Genomic DNA, 23477 nt, shown 5'->3' with positions numbered 1-23477 from the left:
TCTATGGCACAAAATTCCAGTAGCCTTTGTACCATTGCCCTTACTCTAAGGGCTCACTTCAGTCACCTGGCTGGAGAATCTACAAAGTGATCAGGCAGGGGGGCACTGACTGGCTAACTAGGTGTCCTGAGGGGCTTATCCTGTTAGCAGCAGACTTCTGCAGTTTGAGTCTGCGGCTTCTCCCAAGCTGAGGTCCCAGCAAGTGGAAACTTCTGGGCACCAAGCCCCCAAACAAACACTGAGAATAAAATACTCGATAATAATAAAACTGGAGAGCAGATCAAAAACACTTCCGAGCAATTTGCTTGCAGAAAACAAATTAGGGGGAGAGCTCTCTGGGAAGAAGGTGGAGTTGAAAACATGATTGACAGTTTTCTGCAAACAACTTGTGGGTTCAGATACAAGACCCTACGGTTCAGGACCCCTAGACACATTGCACTAGAATTTGCTTTCTTAATATGAGCCAGTTTCAGTGCTGCTGCAAGAGATAATAAATAATCATGCAAAAGAACTGAGTGAAACAAAAGGAGAAGAAAAGCCAAGTGTGCTCAGACCTTCTGCTGCCAATACCAATGGCTTGGGGGACAGTGGATGAAAGGCTAGAGAGAAAAATAACATAAACATTTGCAAATGTACAGGCTAAACTGCAGGAAATTATGGTCACACTGAGACAAGTCCTGTGCAAATTAGTTCTGCAAAACATTAGCAGTGTAAATCTGGATCTTCTCTGCACTGTACCATTTTGTGCTGGAGCGTGTAGGAATAATCCAGAGACGACAGTCTGCATGAATGTCTTAGACCACACACACAGGTCCCGTCTGCAGATGGGTCTATTCTCATCTCAAAAATCTCATAAATGTAAATGGCAAGAGGGACTGGAAGCAAGTATGCATATTTTATACCACATTTATATCATCCGAGTACAGGTCTTGCTTATCGCAGGGGAGGAGGGGAGGACATCTTATAGAGGAGCTTAGAAAGTAAAATGAATAATTACTAGATGATGAGGGTCAAACAGTTGGGCAGACTGGATGGACCATGCAGGTCTTTATCTGTTGCCATTTAGTAACATAGTAAATGATGGCAGATAAAGACCCAACTGGTCCATCCAGTCTGCCAACTGTACATGCTCTATAAATTAATGATTTAATTTAAATTGTCCTTTTTCTTAGATATTTCTGGGCCAGAAACCCAAAGCTCTGCCTGGTGCTGTGCTTAGGTTCCATCTACTAGAGTCTCCGTCAAAGCTCACTCCATCCCATCTAAACCATCCCAGCCATCCAAGGCGAAGCCATCCTTAGCCCATCCTCAACTGAATGGCCATATATGGGATACAGACCATATAAGTATACACAGTACTGGCCTTAGTTCTCCAATATATACTCATTATTTTCTGATTCTAGATCCTCTGTGTTCATCCCATGTGTTTTGGAACTCTGTCACCGTTTTCCTCTCCGCAAACCTCCCTCGGTAGTGCATTCCAGGCATCAACCACCCTCTCTGTAAAGAAGAATTTCCTAATATTACTCTTGAGTCTACCACCCCTAAACCCCAAATTATGTCCTCTGGTTTTATCATTTTCCTTTCTCTGTAAAAGATTTTGCTCTACATTAATAGCTTTCAAGTATTTGAACGTCTGAATCATATGTCCCCTGTCTCTCCTTTCCTCTAGTCTAGGGTATACATAGTCAGGGCTTCCAGTCTCTCCTCATATGTCTTTTGGTACAAACCTCCTACCATTTTCATCACCTTTCTCTGTACCACTACAAGTCTTCTTATGTCCTATGCCAGACAAGGTCTCCAAAATTGAACATATTTACTATGTTACTAAGTAAAATCATCCAGAGATGAGATCCTTATGTCACCCTCTCCTCCCCTCCCCTCCCCCCCAAAAAAAAGGAAAGATACCTAAGAACATAAGCAGTGCCTCTGCTGGGTCAGACCAGGGGTCCACCATGCCCAGCAGTCCGCTCACGCAGCGGCCCATCAGGTCCAGGACCTGTTAGTAACCCTCTATCTATACCCTTCTATCCCCTTTTCCTTCAGGAAATTGTCCAATCCCTTCTTGAACTCCAGTACCATACCCTGTCCTATCACGCCATCTGGAAGCACATTCCAGGTGTCCACCACCCGTTGGGTGAAGAAGAACTTCCTAGCATTGGTTCTGAATCTGTATGACTTCAAGTTTTCTGCAGAACCCTATAATGCTACTAGAATGTTGGCAGAGCTATCAAGTTCCAGGAGGGAGATTGTAGGCCAATCTTGGATTTCTGATATTCCATCTTGTTGCATTATGGGATCTGTATACTAATTTTTAATGGGTAGAATCAAGAACTAGAAATTCCACACTACTTTGGGTTGTATATTTAAAATCAAGACTGGTCAAAAAAATGTCCTCCTACCTGGAACTGGACAATCCAGGTTTGATGGCAGTCACTCTAGTTATTTATTTAAGTTATTTATATACCACCTATCAAAGGTGGTTGTCTAAACAGTTTTATATTCATGTACTCGAGCATTTTTCCCTATCGATCCTGGCAGGCTCACAATCTATCTAATGTAGCTGGGGCAATGGAGCATTAAGTGACTTGCCCAGGGTCACCAGGAGCAGAACGGGGCTTGAACCCATGGGCATGTGCAGAGGGGTGCATTTACACCCTCCTTACCAGCTGAAAATGAATGCAATGCTAAATGCTTTCAGCCAGCCCCACCAGGGCCTTTCCTCTGCAGTGTCACTTCTGATGCGGCAAAGGTCGTGGCAGGGCTGGACACAAGCAGCCTGTGTACAGAGTTATCTCTGCTGGCCAACTGCCGCTGCTGCTTTGGGAGGGCCCGTAGGTAAGAAATACTGGCTCCACATGGGGGGGAGTCGATTGGAGGCCAGACCCACACGAGAGGGGTGTTGTTGAATCAGGAGCAGGAAAGTAGAGAGATGCCATGGGGGAGGGGGTCAAGAGAGTGAGAGAAGGAGGAGGGGAGGGGAATGGGTCAGATAGTGAACTGCAATGGGGGGGGGGAAGAGGAGGTGACATGGAAAGGGGAGTGGAGGGGACAGAGATGAATGCTGAATCCATAAGCGGGGGAGGAAGAAAGTGACCCAGACCAGAAAGGAGGATGGGAAAGGAGGAAAAGAAGGGGTGGGGTGAGGGGACATGGATGTTTCTACACTCTGGAAACGTATACAAAATTAGTGCTTTCTGCTTCTGTTATTCAATTTCAGTCTTCAGTCAGTCGGTCTAAAACCAAATTTGTGAAGTGACTTACAGCAGTTTAATGTAATTACCAGGTTTTTGGCATTGTAAGTGAAATGATGGATATAAGGACATTTTGTGGAGGTTAGTTTTTATATCTTATGACTCACTATCTATAACATCATTTTTAGATAGTTTTGAAACATTAGATTTTGTTTAGGCTTAATTGAAATGAACGAAGTGAGTTTCAGTTGACTAGACTCAAATTGTTTTAGTGTAAGTTGAAGACTAAGGGCTCCTTTTACGAAGCTGCGTTAATTTGCCATCCGCACTACCCAATATCGCCTCCTCTTGAGCAGGCAGTAGTTTTTCGGCTAATGCGGGAGTTAGCCCGCGCTAAAAAGGTGCATGCGATAAAGCCACTAACGCGGATTCATAAAAGGAGCCCTACGTTTAAAATAAAATCATTTTTTTCAATACCTCCAACTTTCAACCTTGAACAAAAGTCTGCTTCCATAGCTTACACCCATGTGTTCAAGCTCAAGTTTCAAGTTTTATTTATTCTTGATTAAACGCTTAATTAAAGTTTTTCTAAGCGAATTACAATAAATAAAATAACATGTAATTTTAACAAAGTATTAAAAATAAGCAATTTAACAAAATAATTAATTATAAAACAAAACAAGCGAACAAAACAGCAAAAAAAAACAACTAAATAAAAAATACACAAAAAACAATAGATAATTTCAAGGATAAGGTTAAAAGAAAAGGTCTAAAAAAGCGATTTACAAATTAAAAGCGTCTGTGAATAAAAAGCTCTTTAAGTTCTTTTTAAAATTGTCAAGATTATTTTCATCTCTCAGTTGAAAAGCTCGAGTCCAATCCCAGTGTAGTTCTCAGTCTAAGAACATTTTCACACACACACACACCCCAGCTCGGATCCTGGCTACACCCATGCTTGAGCCCACAACCTCAGGGTGCCGAGGCTGTAGTTCTAACCACTAGGCCACTCCTGCCCACTCTCCAGCTTCAAATGGTGTACGGTCAACCCTAGGGATACCATATTTTCTGTTAGGAAAATCTGGACCCCTAGACCCACTACCAGGCCTGTCCAGTTCCACCCATCCCCCTCCCAGTCCCCCCCTCCCCGTTGCCTGCTCTCGTCGGGCAGGAGGACATCCACAAATGTGTGGATGCGACGCAATGATGTCATGTGTGTGTGTGCGTGATGTCATCACTTGGCATCCGTGCATGCGCTCCTGTCTGACAGTGATTTGTTCCAAGCTTTTCAAAACCCAGACAAAATGCTGGGTTTTGAAAAGCTGTCCGGACTCCCGGGTATGTCATCAGAAGGACGACATGTCTGGGGAAATCCGGATGTTTGGTAATTCTACCCCGCGTTCTCCAGATCTCATAATGTGCCCTTGTGATACCTCCAATGAGCAGGCTGCTTGCTGATCTCACTAGAGTGATTCTGATTATACAACTGGAATCATTACGTGTGGGCTCCCCCCTCCTCAACACACACACCTTGGCTGCTGCACTCCTGCCCCTTTCCCCTGGCCTAGATTGTATGCTGTGGTTGGCATGAAGAATGGGTGGCATGAGCCAATGTTAGCAAGCCAGTCAGCCAGTCATTTCCTGCCCTGTCTGTGCAGGGATGGAGGGAGGTGTGTATGTCTGTGCATGCGGAAAATCTTCATGAGACAAGTATGTGGCTCACCAGAGGCCAGCAAAGAGCTTGCAAATACATGGAGGGGGAGGGTATAGTGGGATTTCTCATCTCTAAGGCTGGTTGAGTTTTTAATTTTGAAATGTGCTCCATCTTCTTCAGCAAGTTGTCATGTCACTACTCATCAGGCAGGATTAGGACTTTCAGAGTGAGAGGAAAAATCTTGGAGTAGGGATGAATATAGTTCCAGGAAATGGCTACTTTTCCTTAGAGAGGCTGAGGGCAACCCATTAGCATCAGCTCAGAAAATATGTGTTCCACATTAAATGTTGCCTAGGGGTAAAAAAAAGAAAAAATCTGGGCAAGTTTCATTGCATTTGGATATATTTTATCGGGAAGGGTCTCAGAGCTAGCCCATAAGCTCAGACCATCAGCTCAGCATGATATGGCTCTTATTGTTGACTACAGGTGACACACACCTGTGTGAATTAGGTGAACATGTTGCTTTATTTGCAGGGGCAGGGCTGTGCCCACTCCTCCTTACATAAAACGACTTCCAGACCCGATTTCCTGATTTTTTTGGTGTTTGACCCAAACATAAAATGTGATCATTTTCTGTGGGGTACCCTGGACCCAAAGCTTTGCTGGTTCTTAATAACTGAACGAAGCCAGGGTTCTCAACCCAGTTCTCAGGACACACTTAGCAGGTCAGGGTTTTAGGATATACATTTGCATGCATGACCTATGTAGACCTATTTCATTCATATTCATTGTGGGTATCTTGAAGTCTGCCTGGTTAGGTGTGTCCTGAGGATTGGACTGAGAACCTCTGAACTAGAGATGAAAGGAAAGAAAAAGGTCAAGGCTGTTTGTCTATGTGTACCACGGACATCGAAGCAGCAGGAGAGAAAGTGGCTCACAGGCCCCGAGCCTCCTTGTCAGCCACTGTTGCAGCTCACTCGCCTTGCACACGCTGTGTTGAAAATGACCGCCTTTACGGTCCTATGCTTGGCTTCTTGATGTTGCTGTCTTGTGGGCCTTGGAAGCGGGCCTAGACAGGCGCTCCAACCTGTGAGGATGTGCGGGCTTGTCGGTGAAAGATGAACACACGGAGAAGGCACAGGCGGCTTGTGCTCTTTCTCCTACTTACCCACTTCCTGTGGTGAGTAAATCCTGCCTCTCTCTCTCTCTCTCTCTCTCTCTCTCTCTCTCTCCTTCCTAGGTATCACTGTTAGAGGCTGGGGAAAGTTCACTGTTCTTGGTATCACTATTTTCCTATTGGGAAAGTTGCTTTGATATATGAGTATGCTTCTGGAACGAATTATGCTGGTAAACCAAGGTACCACTCTATAAGGGAAACATTAAAGCATTTCAGTGGTAGTTGGAGACAAAAAGGTGGCAAAGCAGTTTGAATTTCTTTGTAGTGGGAAATAAAGCCAAGGTCCTTGTTGAGTTCTGTCCGGTGGGTCTAGAAATAATTAATCATTTTGATTTCAAAAGTCTTTCAAAAATCTTTAGTTTCCGATTACTTATTCCCTACCGGGCAAGTTCTCTGTGTATGAAAAGGACATGGTGTTCTGATAGTACTGACTGTACAGGGTCGATCTGTATTCATCTGGCTTGTTTAGTTTTACAATGGGTGTATTGATGTTCTAGTGCTCACTGCAGTAGATAAGATGCTGCCTTTTCCTAGGTGAACCCTTGTTGTGTGACTAAAAATAATTTTTTTATATAGAGGAGTGGGGTGTTAAAAAATGATTGGCCCTGGTATCAAATATACTACGGTAGGTAAGTCACTGCTGTCTGTGACAGGGGGGACAGCAAACTGTGTGCTTTGGAGGGGTTGAGGTGGTAGTGTCTGGACTCACTAGCATGGCACTGTAGTGCACATTTTGCAAATGGCTGTGAGACAGTCCTGTGGCTAGGGTTTAATGTTATGGCAGGAATATCCTATCCAGTGGGCCTGTGCAGTGTATGGGAGATGATGCTTTAGGTCTCTGAGAAAGAGACAGCAGTGGTTGCAGAGGAGAATGCACTGCTAACTCTTCGGTAGGGATTTGGAAAAGTGAGAGGCAGGTGGGAGGAGGAGTACAAAGTGGGAAGAAGGGTCTATAGCAGTGGAAAGGATGTTTGCATTCATAGCAAACTGCAAGTTCTATGAAGAACTTAGGGCCAGATTCATTAAACGCACCAATCGTTTGCAATCGTTCCCCGACCCGATTCACTAACCTTGTGCCCGATCCATCTCCCACCCAATCCGATCCGCCCATGCAAATGAGGGGAAATTGCCTGCATAAGTAGGAAGACATCGATTCACTAAGCAGAAGAAGAAACACCGAATGGGTTTGCCGATCCAGAATGAAGCGACTGCTGAGGAACAGTCGCTACTGTCCTTGCTGACTCTCCTCTCTGCCGCCTTGCTCTCTGCCACCTGAACCAACCCTCATAATAAAAAGATAAAACTGTACATTATTCCCCAATTCTGCAAAAAACGCAGTGCAGTGCGAGCCCGTGGTTTTAACCCGCGGTTTAAAAGCGTGTTCTGTGCCATACTCTGGCCAAAGTGTGTTCTGTTCCATTAAATTGAAATGTCCACTCAAGTAAACTGCAGCCACCCCTCCCCCTTTGTTTTAACCTCGCTTGTGCAGAGAGCAAGCGCATGCACGGATCGCATCTACAGCCAACCAGAATGGTCTGTGATTGCTTTGCAGTGATCCGTGGGATCGCTTGTCCGATCAGATAATTTGCTTTCGGTCTCTGTAGTGAATCGGTCGCCTGGGCGAACTCGGCCACGAATCGCCCAACAATGATCCAGATCGGTGAGTTTAGTGAATCTAGGCCTTACACATTACACATTAGTTCTGAGACACAAGGAGGGTATGCTGTTGATGGAAGGTTGCACAGTGAGAGCTGGTGACAGATGCGTGATTAGAGATCAGGACCCCAAGCCATGGCTCTGTGCTTTCCAAGCAAGGTTCTCACACAGTGAGAGTTGGCAGGTGTGGTGAGAATGGACCCTGGTGGCAAGAGGGGAGAAGAGTCCCAGTCCCAACCCTGAACTGGGAAGACTGAGGGCTGCTGTTATGAAGTGGGTCAGGCTCCCGGGAGAAGCAGATTGATCTAAGTTGCACACACTGGAGTCAGTACTGGCAGAAAAATTCCAGGAAGGATGTGGGAGAGAGAGATGCTGGGGGAAGGGGAGGGGGAGGAATGAAAGGATATTTAGCAAGATCTTGGCGCTCCAGATCTCAGAGGAGGCAACAGGGGTGGCCAGGACATACTGTTTAGAAATTCTTCCCATGCTTTAATGAGTCTGCCTCAAACCTCAGCTCAGCGCTCAATAGCAGCAGCAGAATGTCAGTGACAAGACCAAGCAAACACAGCATAGCTTCTGAAAAGATTTCTCACTTCCTACACCTCAAAACGCTCTTTTAAATGGTTAGGGCCAGCTCAGTCATTAGTATGGCAGCTAGCTCTGTGGGTGCTTATAGGTTACTCGAGCACCTCCAATATTGAGCAAACATTAACTGTGCCCAGGGAGGGGTAATTTCCATTGGGTTTAACACCCTCAATTTTTTTTTTTTAAGTTAGCTTCTATGACCATTAGACAGTCCAGCACAGACATGGGCAACCTTTATACATAGAGGGCCGTATGAATGCCAATTCTATCCCTAATGGACTGCAGCATTACACAATGTTGGAACTGGAACTGCACAGAGCTCCATAAACCTTCTGTGACAAATAAACAAGTCAAAATGTAACTAACAATGATGGAAACAAACTGCTAGATTGGCTAGTCTGAAAATATTTGCGAAATACAGTATTTAAAATTGCCAAAACTTTGGTTTAATGACATTTTCTGTGCATATGTGCCGTGATTTATGGGGACTGCATATAATTCAGGGGCGGACATTATTTGGCCCCTGGGCCTCAGGGTTGCCCACCCCAGGCCTACGTGGTCACCTAAAGCAACAGCTACCAAGGGCAGCAAAGAGAAGCTACGGTCAAAGCAAAACCTTAAGTTCTGACAGCCACACAGACTCAAAGAACCAGTAGTACAAATCTTCACCTGCAAGTAGGGTGAACAGTTTTTTTTAATAACCCATTTAGATGGGTAAGCACTTTTAGGAAATTACTCTCATTGGGAGTAAATAATAATTTCATGAGGAAAACTGTATCTGAAGTCAGGAAAGTTTGGGATGAGCGCATAGGAAGAGGAAGGTGCATACTTTATGCCTAATTTGGAAAAGACTGAAAAATATACCTTTCATCCAAACGACATAGAACCAGCCTTCCTGGTGTCCAAATGCCCATATGCAAATGCTCAACCATTCTGAAGAAGCATGAATGTACACAGACATAACTATTCATAAGGGGGGAAAAAAGTTTGATTCCGTTTGGGTCATTTCCAGAGTTAATTTGTAGATTAGTGCAGATTAAATTGATTTTTCAAGAGCTGTTTTTTTTTAAGGTTTGATGTTGAACTGATTGTGTGCTACGAAATTCTTGCAAGTGCATATGGTATGTGTGCCCATTGTCACTACACTGCTCAGAATGCCCATGTGCGGAATGCGTGTGAGTACTTGAAATCACGTTGTAGCACCACAGTTTTACGAAACCTATTTTTACCTGAAAAAATGTTTCATAAAGTTATTCCATAGGGAGTAATTCTCTTTACTACCATTCTGAAGCTATTGAGCTTGTTGCCGTGTTTCTCAGGGCTGGCATTATAATCATTTGTATATAGATTGTTTAATTACTTGTTTAGTGAAACATACTGAGATAATTTTGGATGCAGGCTGACTATCTGAAACACAGCCCATGTTGGATCATTGTTCCAGCTTGATGTATATGTTGGACTCTGATTTAATTTTATTGGCCAGCTTGATACCTTAGTCATCTCTGCACTTTTTCATTTCAAATTCTCCACAAGTCACCTAAAGCTTGGCGCCAGAATGATGTTCTCTAAGCATGAATTCTGTATTAGCAATTAGGCACATAATGGCTGCTACAGAATACTAGCAAAGGTCCGCAGTTACACTATTGCAATAGTGCATTCCCACTTGTTGTTATTGCTCAAAGCTCAGTAGGATAAGAAGGCCTTTTCAAAGAGATACAATTTTAATGCAGTGCGGAATAGGGGAAATGTTTGTTCTAGTTATAGAAGGTGGGGCAAAGAATTCCAAAGAGCAAGAATAATGGATAAAAAAAGCGGAAATTTCCCATTTGATTTTAGGAGGATGGGGAATGACAAGTCTGTTGACCATTAGAGACTGAAGGAATGCTGGAGTAAAGAACTTTATGGACCAGTGTTAAGATCTTGAACTGTATTCTATACTGGACTAGCAACCAGTATAATTGTTTAGAGGGGGGGGGGGGAATGTGTTTACTGTATGTATGAAATATAATTTAATATTTCAAAGTTATGTCTAACCATGCATTTGTTCGGGGGAGCACTGAGATGATCATGCTTGTTCAGTTTTAATTATCATTCTCGGGGGAGGGTGCTCAGGGATCTGAAAGTTAATTGAAAGGGGTGCAAAGCTGAACGTTTCCCTCTGGCATCTAATATCCTTCTGCTGGGGAAAATTTGGGGACACCGAGGCCACTAAAGGGGAGGCAGGGCAGTAGAATTTAATTATCCTTCTTTTTTTAATAAACTTTATTCATTTTAAAAACAATCATAGTGCATTAACAAATAAACATATATTAAAATAATGCAATAAAAGCACTTTACACTAACAAGTATACCTAAATGAACATTTTAACCCTCCCATCCCTTTAATTAATACTCTATAAACTTAATTCTTCAAAGCCTATCAATAGTGTTATGAATTTTTAAAAAAATAACCTTATAAATCCCCACCCCGCCCTCCCACTCTGGATGTGTATAATAAATGAACATTAATAAGATCAATCTTTACAATAAGTCATCATTGGTTCCCAAACCTTTGAAAATTTCTTAGAATTTCCCTGCTGTACAGCCAACATCCGTTCCATTTAAAAAATATGGCATAAAGTCTCCCACCAAAAATTATAAAAGGAGAGCAATGGAGTTGGTAGCAGAGTAATACGAGGGTTATGTAGCACTGGCAGTTTTTCACGGTTTATCAGCAGCATTCAGTTCAGCTGACAATTCTCTTCTAGTTAGGCTAACTAAGATTGTATCAGGCTAAGCCCTTGATTGGTTTACTTCATTCCAGGGTGCTCATCCTTTCACTGTTGCCACATCTCCATCTCAGCCTCTGCCATCTATTTTATGCCTATTGATAAATCAATATATTTCTCAGCCCGCTGGCCACACTGTTTTCACAATTTCAGAATTACTCGCAACTATGCAGACGGTATTTTATTATTCCATTATATCACTTTTTGAGAATTCTGTCAACTTTTGGGGTGGAAGGCGCAAAGCAAATCTATTTGCAGCTCTGTCCTTAAGTTCTCTATTTGCCGTTACTGTGTTGGACAAAATCTTTGTTGGCCTCATTCCTCTGCCTACGCTTTCTTGACACAACTTGCTGCATCTCCTTTTTTATTCTAGACCTGGGGTGTCAAAGTACGTCCTCGAGGGCCGCAATCCAGTCGGGTTTTCAGGATTTCCCCAATGAATATACATGAGATCTATTAGCATGCACTGCTTTCATTGTACGCTAATAGATCTCATGCATATTCATTGGGGAAATCCTGAAAACCCAACTGGATTGCGGCCCTCGAGGACAGATTTTGACACCCCGGTCTAGACACAGACAGACTCAGATTCAGATACGTAATTGTATGGGTATGACAATAATGCAAGTGTCTTAAAAATCATGCAGAAAGAGATTACGATATGTAAGTGTCAGACTCTTGTTGCATAGAGCAACTTTCTGTGCTATTTGCACTTATCACGAGATTTGGATATTTTGCACGTTGTGACCTAATTAGGAACAATTCAGACCCCTGAGGAAGATGTGTTAATCGAAACACAAACTGTGTTGGGTCCTTGTTCCTTTATTACATAGGTGGATAACAACCTAAAGACAACGTTTATTGATTATTATAAAGACCTGGAATCAAGTACGGTACATCATCTCTGCAGTACTGTATTGTTATTTGGTCTTCTATTGCTCTGTATTTACTGCAGTTGTGCTGGATACTCTTTGTGCTTTTCTAGACTTTTGTTGAATGCCAAGATAGTGTGGGGACCTCTGCCTAAACAGTGTATATTTGGTTGGGACCAGGGCTGGGACCGGAACTCACTGGGAAGCTATAAGCTAATCCCCCCTCTCTGTCTACTCCAAAGCTGGTGTTCAGAACCAACTGTTCACTGATACAAAAGTCTTTCAGGAAAAATAGCAATGTGGCAGGTAAAGGCAACAAGTTTTTTAAAAAACTATTAAGCAATAGTTTAAAAGAATTATTAAAGACACAGTTGTTTGTAAGTGCATTAATTGAGGGGTTGAGCAGTTGGGCAAATATTAAGCTGTTTTATTTTATGTAATGTTTTTTTGAATAATTATGTATGTTGCTTGGAAACCGCCTAGATTTTTAGGCAGGGTATAATTTTTTAATTAATTAAATAAATAAGTATCAACCAGAATTATTTACAGTCTGCATGATAAGCAGCGCTATATAGCTAGACAGGAACAGCTCCGGACCGGTGAAACAGTGGTAAGGCAGCTAACTGTGAATATTCAGCAGGAGATAGCCAGTTATCTCCTACTGAATAGTCCAGTTAACGGCTAGCCTAGTCTCCAGCTCTGTCGTGTGACATAGCCTGTTAGACCAACCAAGTTGACTAGCTAGATAGACCGGTATAAAGAGGGGGAGGGTACGGGCTTTAAACTAGGTGAGTTGGGGGAGGGTACGGGCTACCAATACTATTTTGGAACTGAACTAAGTAAACACTGCATTGGGTCACATTACAATTCTGGGTCTAAGGGGAGTACACGTAGCAATTCTAGGTCTAGAGGGAGTACACACTGTAATTCTGGGACCAGCGAGAGTGCACACGCTGCAAATTGCACTAAAGGAGCTCAAGTAGCCCAAACGGGAATACCCCCACAGGGTACACACATTACCAAGTCTCTGATAGGAGCACACTGCAGTTATGGGGAGTCCGGGATAGGTACAAGCTGTAGCTCTGGGTCTAGGGAGTGTAAGAGACAAGCGAAAAATACTAATGGTGGTCTAGTTGATATAGAGGGATTGTCCCCACTGAGATACAACAAGCACACAACATGGAGGGCTATGTACGTCAACGCCCACAGTCTGGGAAACAAGATCCTAGATTTGGAGATAGAAATGAGGAATGCCGACCTGGATGTGGTGGTGATATCTGAAACCTGGCTCACAGACTCCCACGCGTGGGACATGGTCATACCAGGTTACAACTTGCTTCGTCGGGACAGGGAGGGCAAAATGGGAGGTGGGGTAGCATTATATACTAAAGATGACATTAAGGTCACCAGAATCACAGATGTACAGTACACTGGGGAATCCCTTTGGGTAAATTTGGCCAGAGGGAAGGACAAATGCCTATATCTTGGCGTGGTATACAGACCCCCAAAACATCAAGAAGACCTAGATTTGGAATTAATCGGAGATATAGAGAATATCACCTTGCGGGGGGACACAGTATTGGTAGGTGACTTCAACATGCCCGATGTGGATTGGGTCACGCTTTCCTCTGCTTCCGGCAGCAGCAGGAAGCTATTAAACTCTTTGAATGGAGCAGGACTCAGGCAACTGGTAATTGAGCCAACAAGGGATCAGGCAATTTTGGACCTGGTACTTACCAACGGAGAAAGTATCACAGAGGTCTCGGTGGGTGAAACTTTGGCCTCCAGTGACCACAATATGATTTGGTTCAATCTCAGGAAAGGTTTCACGAAATCTACCACATTGACCAAGGTTCTCAAGTTCAAGGACACAAATTTCCAGGACATGGGAGACTTCGTTCACCAGGCGCTACAAACCCAAGCAGATACCGACAGCGTGGAAGAAATGTGGTCAACTTTGAAAACCACCATACAGGAAGCAACAAACCGCTATGTTAAATCAGTAAGCAAACGAAGTAGGAACAACAAGCCACAGTGGTTCTCTATGGAGATCTCAGACCTCATCAAAGAGAAGAAAAAAGCATTCATCTCTTACAAACAATCAGGGACACAGGACTCCAGAGTAGATTATCTGACCAAATCAAGAGCCGTCAAAGCGGCAGTTAGAGAGGCCAAATTCCGCATGGAGGAGTCTCTAGCAAAGAATATCCAGAAGGGAGATAAATCCTTCTTCAGGTATATTAGTGACAGGAAAAAGAACTCAGGCGGGATAGTACGACTCAGAAAACCAGACGGAGACCATGTGGAGACGGACTCGGAAAAGGCCCAACTGTTAAATGAATACTTCTGTTCAGTCTTCACCCGCGAGGTGCCGGGAATCGGCCCTCAACCACATACAAGGATTAAATCAGTAGACCCGTTTAGTAATTTCAAATTTACACCCAGCAGCGTCTACTGCGAGCTATCAAAAATCAAGGTCAACAAGGCAATGGGGCCTGACAACCTACACCCTAGGGTACTCAGGGAGTTGGGAGATGTCTTGGCGGAACCACTATCCGCGCTCTTTAATCTCTCCCTTAGTACAGGTAACGTCCCGATGGACTGGAAGACGGCTAACGTCATTCCACTACACAAGAAAGGCTCCAGGGTGGATATGGCAAACTACAGACCAGTGAGTCTCACTTCAATAGTGAGCAAACTAATGGAAACCCTAATCAAACACCAAATGGATAGGATCATGGACGAGGAGAATCTGCGGGATCCCCGCCAACATGGATTTACTAAGGGGAGATCGTGCCAATCCAACCTGATCGGCTTCTTTGACTGGGTGACGAGGAAGCTGGATGTTGGTGAGTCCCTGGACATCGTCTATCTGGATTTCAGCAAAGCATTTGATAGCGTGCCACACCGCAGGTTGCTGAACAAGATGAGTTCTTTAGGTTTGGGCGACACTTTAACAAAATGGGTTGGGAACTGGCTTGGAGGTAGGCTTCAGAGGGTGATGGTGAATGGCACTCCCTCCGAGATGTCAGAGGTGATAAGTGGAGTGCCACAGGGCTCCGTCCTAGGCCCGATCTTGTTCAACATCTATATAAGAGACCTGACAGAAGGGCTTCGAGGTAAAATAACATTGTTTGCCGATGATGCCAAACTGTGCAATGTAGTGAGCAAAAGCACAACAGACAAAAAAGCAATGACAGACGATATGGTGCATGACTTACTTCTGCTGGAGCACTGGTCTAGGTCCTGGCAACTCAGTTTCAATGCCAAAAAATGCAAAGTCATGCACCTGGGAAGCCAGAATCCATGCAAGATCTACACCCTAAATGGCGAGATCCTGACAAGAACTGTAGCAGAAAGAGACTTGGGAGTGATTGTCAGGGAAGACATGAAGTCGGCAAACCAAGTGGAGCAAGCTTCATCCAAAGCAAGGCAAATCATAGGTTGCATACGCAGGAGTTTCATCAGCCGTAAACCTGAAGTCATTATGCCACTATATAGATCCATGGTGAGACCGCACCTGGAGTACTGTGTGCAATTCTGGAGGCCGCATTACCGCAAGGATGTGCTGAGACTGGAGTCGGTCCAGAGAATGGCCACCAGGATGGTCTCGGGACTCAGGGAGCTCCCGTACGAGGAGCGGTTGGGGAATTTGCAGCTCTACTCACTCGAGGAGCGTCGAGAGAGGGGAGACATGATCGAGACATTCAAATATCTCACGGGCCGCATCAAGGTGGAAGAAGACATCTTCTTCTTCAAGGGTCCCGCGGCAACAAGGGGGCATTCGTGGAAAATCAGGGGCGGGAAACTGCACAGTGACACTAGGAAGTTCTTCTTCACTGAAAGGGTGGTTGATCGCTGGAATAGTCTTCCACTTCGGGTTATTGAGGCCACCAGTGTGGCGGATTTTAAGGCCAGATGGGATAGACATGTGGGATCTATCCGCAAAGATAGATAGTGAGGATCACTGGGGTGGGCAGACTTGATGGGCCTTGGCCCTTATCTGCCGTCTATTTCTATGTTTCTATGTTTCTAAGTCTGTCTGTGGCCGCTATGACTTTGCTGGTCAGCCAACAAATATTGGCTTAACTGGCTATGTCAAAAGCGGCTAAAAATAGATCAGAAATCCAATGCCAGTCGCTGCATACCACCCCGGCATTGAATTTCTGGGTTTGCCACCGAGTACAGGAGATATTGGGCTGCCTCCCATAGTCTGAAAATCATCCCCAATGTCTCTGAAGCTTTATCACCTCTCTACTTCTTTTCCACATGCCTCAAATAACTCATATATAATTCTCCACATCCTCTCTCACTAGTCCCACTTCTGGAGGTAGTAAGAAAAACTGTATAAACCAAGATTTTTTGGGACCCGAAAATTGGGGTCTTGGTTTATAGTCAAGTCAACTGTCCCTTGTGCTGATGGCCATCCTCTCCCTCTTCCCCTGCCTCCCCCCACTGTGGTGACCAGTATTGCCACTCTTACTGCTTATCACAGCTACTACTTGCAGGAACTGTGCTGGGTCAGGGCCTTGATTATACACACAGTTCCTGTCTGCGGCAGCTGGGATAAGTTGTAAGAGTGGCAATGCCGGTCACCACGAGAAGAGTGGAAGAAGAGGGAGAGGGATATCATCAGCATAGGAATGGTATAGGAGAGAGAGATCATTATGGTTGTAACCATGAGGAAAGGAGGGAAGAGAAGTATTGGTCACTGGATAAAGGAGGGGGTAGGAGAGGGAGAGAAATTCTGGTCACATGGGGGGAGGGGGCAGCAAAAGCACACCAAGGGAGAAATACTTGAATATAAGTCTCTCTGACTTATACTCGAGTTAACAGTCCCCACCCCCATTTTAGAGAGAAAAATGTTATCTAGGCTTATACTTGGATAGACTTATATTTGAGTATATATAGTATTTGTAATCCAATAAAGCTTTCACTTAATGTAGAGACTCAGGGGTTCTCAGACCCTGGTCCTTGAATTTTGGCACAGCTAAGGTAGCTTGTCTTCAGGAGCTTTGTAGATTTGGATGGCAATGGTTTTCCATTCAGCTCGCTAGATGATCCTAGACTACCAGTAGACAGGAAAAGTCTAAGTTGCCCTGATGGAAAATATATATGTGGCCCAATCTCTTTTCTCTCCTTAGTTTCTCAGAAGGGATGTAGAGGGTTCGCCATTCCCTCAGGCACCCAACAGGACAGATGCTTAAGCAGCTTTTGTCTCCTACTGTTTGTAACTCCTGAATTACTCCTTTTGCTGGTTATACTAGCTAGATTAGCAGAGTATACTTGCTTGCAGTTATCCAGATATGACATAGGGTTTTATACTCAACAGTCACCTCCCTCTTTTTGTTAATTTTTTTTTTAATTTTTTTTTTTTCTAGTTCAAAAAGTTTTATTGATTTTATAAAAGATGAAATACAAAGCCAACAATATGCGTGCTCCAACAAGGAGCACATTATAACAATGTCATTAACAAATGTGAAGTGCATCCACAGTGGAATAATAGTCATAAATGATTGAATGTATCAGAAATAAAATAGAAGTTGAGAAGACATTAGTTCAGGAAAAGGAAATAAGACATAATAGGTGCAAGTTCTAACAATGTACCAGAGTAATCAGTTTAAATGATCCAAGCATAAAATAAAGAAATTGACATAAACAATATTAAATGAAACATGGTAAAACCGGAGAGGTGCCTGAAATGAAAAGACTAAGGGTGAGGCAAGATACAAATTATACTAATGAGTGCAGTAGTCAAGGGTCTGATTTACAATATTCAAGCAATGGGGACCAAATTTTTGCATAAGAGGACATGGAATTATTGCGTTCAGCAAAATGACATTCATATTTCACGAGGAGACAAATTGAGTTCCACCATTGATTGACATGTAATTTAGTGGAATCTTTCCAATTGTGGAGAATAGTGGAGAGAGCAGTGAATAAAAGTATAATTAACAACCGTTCATGAGTAATGGATAAAGGGGAAGAGAGTATCGAAGAGCCATTAAACAATAAGTCAAAGGAAAACGCATCAGTAATTTGCAAGATACGGGCAATTGTAGACCATACATTCGACCAGAAAGATGAGACATATGTACAGGAGTAGAGCATGTGAAGTAAGGAGCCATCAGATGATTTACAGGTCCAGCAACAACCATCGTAGGACCGGTTTATTTTGGCTGATTTAGCAGGGGTCCAAAAGGCCCTATGGTACAGGAATATAGCTGTTTGTACATGTGAGGCTGATCGAAGTGACTTCAGTAATTTAGGCCACAAGATTAGCCACGATTGTTCGGTGAATGATGTATGCAATGAGGCATCACACAAAATAGTGTCAAGAAAACAAATTAGCCCACACCATGGGAGAATACAGAAAAAAAAAACCAAAGGAAAAATCAATAAAGCAAAATTGCAAATTTATTTATTTTTTTTCATTTTAGATCCCTCCCCTCCTTTCCAGCATCTATGTAATATTCTGCCTAGGAACTACTGATGTCAAACTGGAAAATCAGATTGCTTAAAATCTATACAGGCACCCAAACTGATCATTCTCAGCACCTCTACAAATAAAAGGAAAATAATAACAGACTTCAAATTTTACTGCCTCCCTTTTTAATTGTCATGGAATCCTAGGTGATCTTTGTCCTACTGCACTATAGTCAAACAGCTCTGGAATAATTCCTCACTGCTTTTTCTCTTTTTCCCAGGCTTGCCTGTCATTGAAGAATGAGGCTCGTTCTGCTGCTGAGTGTCACCTTGGCCTTGAGCGGGGCCCTGCCATTTGAGCAGAGAGGATTCTGGGATTTCTCCATGGATGATGGGCTACCCATGATGAATGATGAAGAGGGCTCCGGTACACCACCCCCAGATGTTCCCCCAGCGCCCATGGATTGCCCCTTTGGCTGCCAGTGCCAGCTACGTGTGATCCAATGCTCAGATCTTGGTAAGTTGTTCCATTGCCTGTCTGAAAAAAGATGATATATTTTGTAGTGGGAAGCTTCAGATTTTTCAAGATGTCTCAAGAGATACACAAGTTAGAAGGGAACAGCAGTGGCATACATGGCAGAGTAGGGTTGCCAGACTTTCTAATCAGAAAATCTGGACCCCCCCCTAGACCCGCCCCATGCCCGCCCTGTTCCACCTATTCCCGTCCTAGCCCCACCCCCAACCCTGCTGCCTGCTCTTATGGGGCAGGGAGGAAGTCTGCGCCTATGCGGATGCCGTGCCCATGCGCATGACATCGCGTGGCATCCGTACATGCGTGGACTTCCTTCCTACCTGACGTGATTTGAGGAGGCTTTTCAAAACCCGGGCAAAATGGCAGGTTTTGAAAAGCCGTCCGGACCCCTGGGCATGTCCTCATAAGGAGGACATGTTCGGGGAAATCCGGAAATCTGGTAACTGAATGGCAGGACGGCTTCTGGCCGGTTAAATAGCATTTAACTGACTAACCACTAATATTCAGCTAGCGGTAACCGGTTATCTCCGCTGAATATTTGCAGTTAGCGGTTAGTCTCTAACCAGCCATGTCACACAACTTAGACAGCTAGCCACAAATATTCAGTGCTGGTCAGCTAAGTTTAGCGGAAAGATTGGACCACATATATAGCAATCCTATCTTTGCCCATTATTAACTAGCCAGTGTGAGAGCTAGCCCAAAAAACCTGGATATTTACTGGCGGTCACTGGAAACGGCCCAGCATTAAATATCTGGGTTAATCGCCCAGAGTCTTCTGGAGCCTGATTCCATAAAGCCCTCCTGATTCCCAAGACACAGAGAGGGAGGTAAAGCCGTAACCCAGTCTGATAAAAGCACACAGCTTGCATTGGTGACGGTTTGTTTTTCCCTTCCAGGCCTCACAAGTGTGCCAAAGAACATCCCCCATGACACTCGCCTGCTGGACCTCCAAAACAACAAGATAACAGAAATCAGGAAAGATGACTTCCTTGGCCTCCAAAATCTTTACGTAAGGACTCTCTGTGTTCTGCTTTTATTTCTTCCTTCCTTCCTCCGGTTCCCTTAAACACCTTCTCCCCTCACGGCACTGCACATGCTGCTGTCTCTCGCCTTGCGACATTGTGTGACTGGGAAACACTGTGCATGTAGATATTCCCATACATGTATGTGTGAATGGTGAGGAGGAGATCGCATAAAAGACTTGTCTTTTCCCCAGTATCTTTAGTCCCAGCCTGTAGCACTATTCAGCTGATCGCACATCTGAAAGCCTCATGAGGGCAGATGTGCAATGAAGAACAGCAGAAGTTTCTAAATCTGTGGCCCTTTCTGCATTTATAGAAGGGAACTGGCTGGGTAACTGTACATTTTTTTTGGGTTCAGGCTCTAGTGCTGGTGAACAATAAGATCTCCAAGGTTCATGAGAAGGCCTTCGACCCACTGAAAAGGCTGCAGAAACTCTACATCTCCAAGAATAACTTGGCAGAGATCCCCCACAACCTGCCTCACTCCCTGGTGGAGCTGCGCATTCATGAAAACAACATCAAGAAGGTCTCCAAGGACACCTTCAATGGGCTCAAGAATGTCAACTGCATTGGTGAGAACCCTTGAGCATAATCAATCACGATACATCTAAAGACCCAACATGGTGAACTCTGCTCCACAGAACTCCTAGAGATGGAGGACTCTGTTACAGTGCAGAACAATTTTTACTGAAACTTTAGATATGGTCGGTTATATTCCACAGAGCCATCCAATATTGTCAACTCTGTTACGGTGAACCTCCTGCAAGGTCAGTATTAGACATGCTGGGGCCCGGGGCAGAAATTAAGGAGCCCCCCTCCCCAATTCTTCTCCTCCTTGCCCCCTCTCCTGATTTACCTACCCACCAAATTCCTCCCATCCAGCATACCTCCCTTCATTTAAAAATCAGCTATCCAGGGAGCCACTGTGGGTCAGGATGTCCTTATCTTCTCCCCACCCAGTTCTAAAGCCCCCCCCCACCTGTAAAATTGCAAGAAGGTCACCATCATAGCAGTGATTCTCTAATGCTGCCCGCAGACTCCTCAGTGCTGTTCCACTGCGGGAGGCCACCCAAGCAGAAACAGGAAGTTGTGTCAGAGGGGGGCAGATCATGGCAAAGGATCAGCACTGAGAAGGCCACGGGCAGAGAATCACTGCCACACCGGCATCCTCCTTGCATTTTTACAGGGGGAGGGGGGCCTTGGGAACCAGGTGAGGAGAAGGGAAGGACATCCCAGCCCACGGCAGCCTTCTGGAGCTGTGGGGCCCTGTTTACCTCCCCCCTCTAACGCTGGCCCTGACCTCCTGATAAAGCCACCTAGATTTGGTGAGCTCTGCCTCACATACATTTCAGTCTAGATTCAGTGAATGGTGCTTAGTATTCAATGCCAAAATAAATCAGCAGGGAGTGCTATTCCATAAATAGCATTCCAAGTTGGATGCTGTTTATTGAACGGCGCATAGAGCTGATTTCTGTGCCAAACGTTGGGGAGCGAGGATTTTACACCAGCTGAAACCTGGTATAAATCCTGGCTCCTAATTTAGTAGTGGATCCCGGCATTCAGTAATGCTGCGTGCATCTTTAGTGAACGACCCTAACCTGCCAATTCCCCTCCCTTGGTCGCACCCCCCATTTGAGTTGCACGCTAAAAGACTTTGCGTGTGGATCTTTATAGAACAGAGTGTGGCAAGGTACACATGCAAATCCAAATTTGTTGCCAATTAATGCCAGTTTACGAGGATTCTTCATAAAGTTTCTGCATTTTCATATTTTAGCGGGCTCAACCAAAAGCATTCTTTTCTGATGGCATTAAGAAGTTAGTAGGCGGGAGGGGGGATGGATATCTCTTTGATTCGTTTAATCTTTGATTGAATATATTGAAAGAAATAGCATATATTCTTATGCATGGTTATTGAATGAGCATAAGTGCTTACTTTATTATTCATATTTATATACTGTGCTGTACTTTTTGTTATTTTTGAAAATCAATAAAGAATTATAAAATTAAAAAAAAGTTAGTAGGACGCTGGGAAAAATCTATCGCAAAACAGGATGATTATGTAGAAAAGTGATGTAATTTGCTTTTGGGTATTTAATAAAGTGTTTAAAAAATAAAAGTGCAGAAGCTTTTTGAAGATCCCTCATAGTTACTTGTAGAACTGTTTGTGGTATGGCAGTATATAAAAATTAAGTTATTATTACTATTTACATATCCGAATAGCAATTTTGCACATGGAAATTTGCGCACCATATATAGAATCTGGGGGTTCCCTTCCAAAAGTTCTCGGTGGGTAGAAAGCCTTTTGACAGTACAGGCAGTCCCCGAGTTACAGACGCCCGACTTAATTATGACTCATACTTAAGAACGCAGTTGCGGCTTCATTTGATTTCTCTGAGCAGTATTTCCAGTGGCATAGACTCCTACACTTCTCCTGTAGCAGATTCAGGAATGATGCATGGTCACATTAAGAACAGGGTGTGGTTGTGCATGCTGTCCTTAGAGGGAACACTGAGGGACAGTTGGCCCTTTTGTCAGCTGGGAACAGAGGTAAGCAGCAAGAATCATAAAATCTACAAATCTACATACAAATCTACATACAAATCTGACTTAAGAACAGCTTTAAAAAGTAACTCGTTCTTAACCCGGGGACTGCCTGTAATTGAAAACCTGTACTATAATGCAAAACTTGTGCGATGTGGCTGAGAGAGATAGGGATGTACCACCAGATTTGAGTCTCATCCTCCTTTTCAGCTTCTAACCCTTATCCCTTTTTTTTCTTTTCCATTGCTGGTCTCTGTAGAAATGGGTGGGAATCCTCTGGAAAACAGCGGCTTTGAACCTGGAGCTTTTGACGGACTGAAGCTGAACTACTTGCGCATCTCTGAGGCGAAGCTGACGGGGGTTCCTAAAGGTAGCACCTCGGGTCTTAACTGGCCCGTTTGAGAGCATTTCCTGCTGGTTTTAAGAAAGGTTTGGACAAGTTCCTGGAGGAAAAGTCTATAGTCTGTTATTGAGAAGGACAAGGGGGAAGCCACTGCTGGCCCTGTATCAGTACCATGGAATATTGCTACACCTTGGGTTTTGGCCAGGTACTAGTGACCTGGATTGGCCACTGTGAGAACGGGCTACTGGGCTTGATGGACCATTGGTCTGACCCAGTAAGGCTATTTTTATGTTCTTATGTTTGAATCTTGCATGAAGGCAGAGACATATTGGGGAAAGGGAGGGGGCAATTTCCACCCCAAATACTGGCCTTGGGGAGGGGGCTCTCAAGGAGCTCCCAGCAGCACTGGAAAGAAGTCGAAGCGTGGAGCCATTTGTTCACTCAGGTCGTTGCCATGTCCCTACCCTTTGGAAACAAGGAGCTTGTATTGGAAGAGGCAGGGATATGATATGGCCTTGAGTGCGTTAATGGCTTAAAGGCTCTTGAGTTTTGTTTTTGGTGCTGCAGCCTGTGAGGTGGATAGGGAGATACAGGTGATCCTTGACTGTAGGAAGTGAGGGCGGAGATGAAAGAAAGGGAAGATGTTGTTCCAGGGGGAGGGGAGATGGGAGAAAGGGGAGATGGTGCATGGAGAGGGGGCAGAGATGAGA

At 44.2% G+C, this 23477-nt stretch overlaps 1 protein-coding gene across 2 annotated transcripts in view; it reads left to right on the top strand.

Annotated features, from left to right (window-relative positions):
* Positions 1–23477, top strand: part of BGN (biglycan) — a 94717-nt gene that overhangs the window by 58805 nt on the left and 12435 nt on the right. For both annotated transcript variants that reach the window (XM_033921144.1, XM_033921135.1), the window contains 4 exons: positions 18611–18846; positions 19758–19870; positions 20242–20455; positions 22684–22794. In XM_033921144.1, coding sequence (XP_033777035.1) covers positions 18630–18846; positions 19758–19870; positions 20242–20455; positions 22684–22794 — 655 coding nt within the window. In that variant the 5' untranslated portion in view covers positions 18611–18629. The remainder of the gene's footprint in view (positions 1–18610; positions 18847–19757; positions 19871–20241; positions 20456–22683; positions 22795–23477) is intronic.

Source organism: Geotrypetes seraphini, chromosome 1, assembly GCF_902459505.1.
Source record: "Geotrypetes seraphini chromosome 1, aGeoSer1.1, whole genome shotgun sequence".
NCBI lineage: Eukaryota > Metazoa > Chordata > Amphibia > Gymnophiona > Dermophiidae > Geotrypetes > Geotrypetes seraphini.
This window is presented reverse-complemented; position numbering and strand designations above follow the sequence as displayed.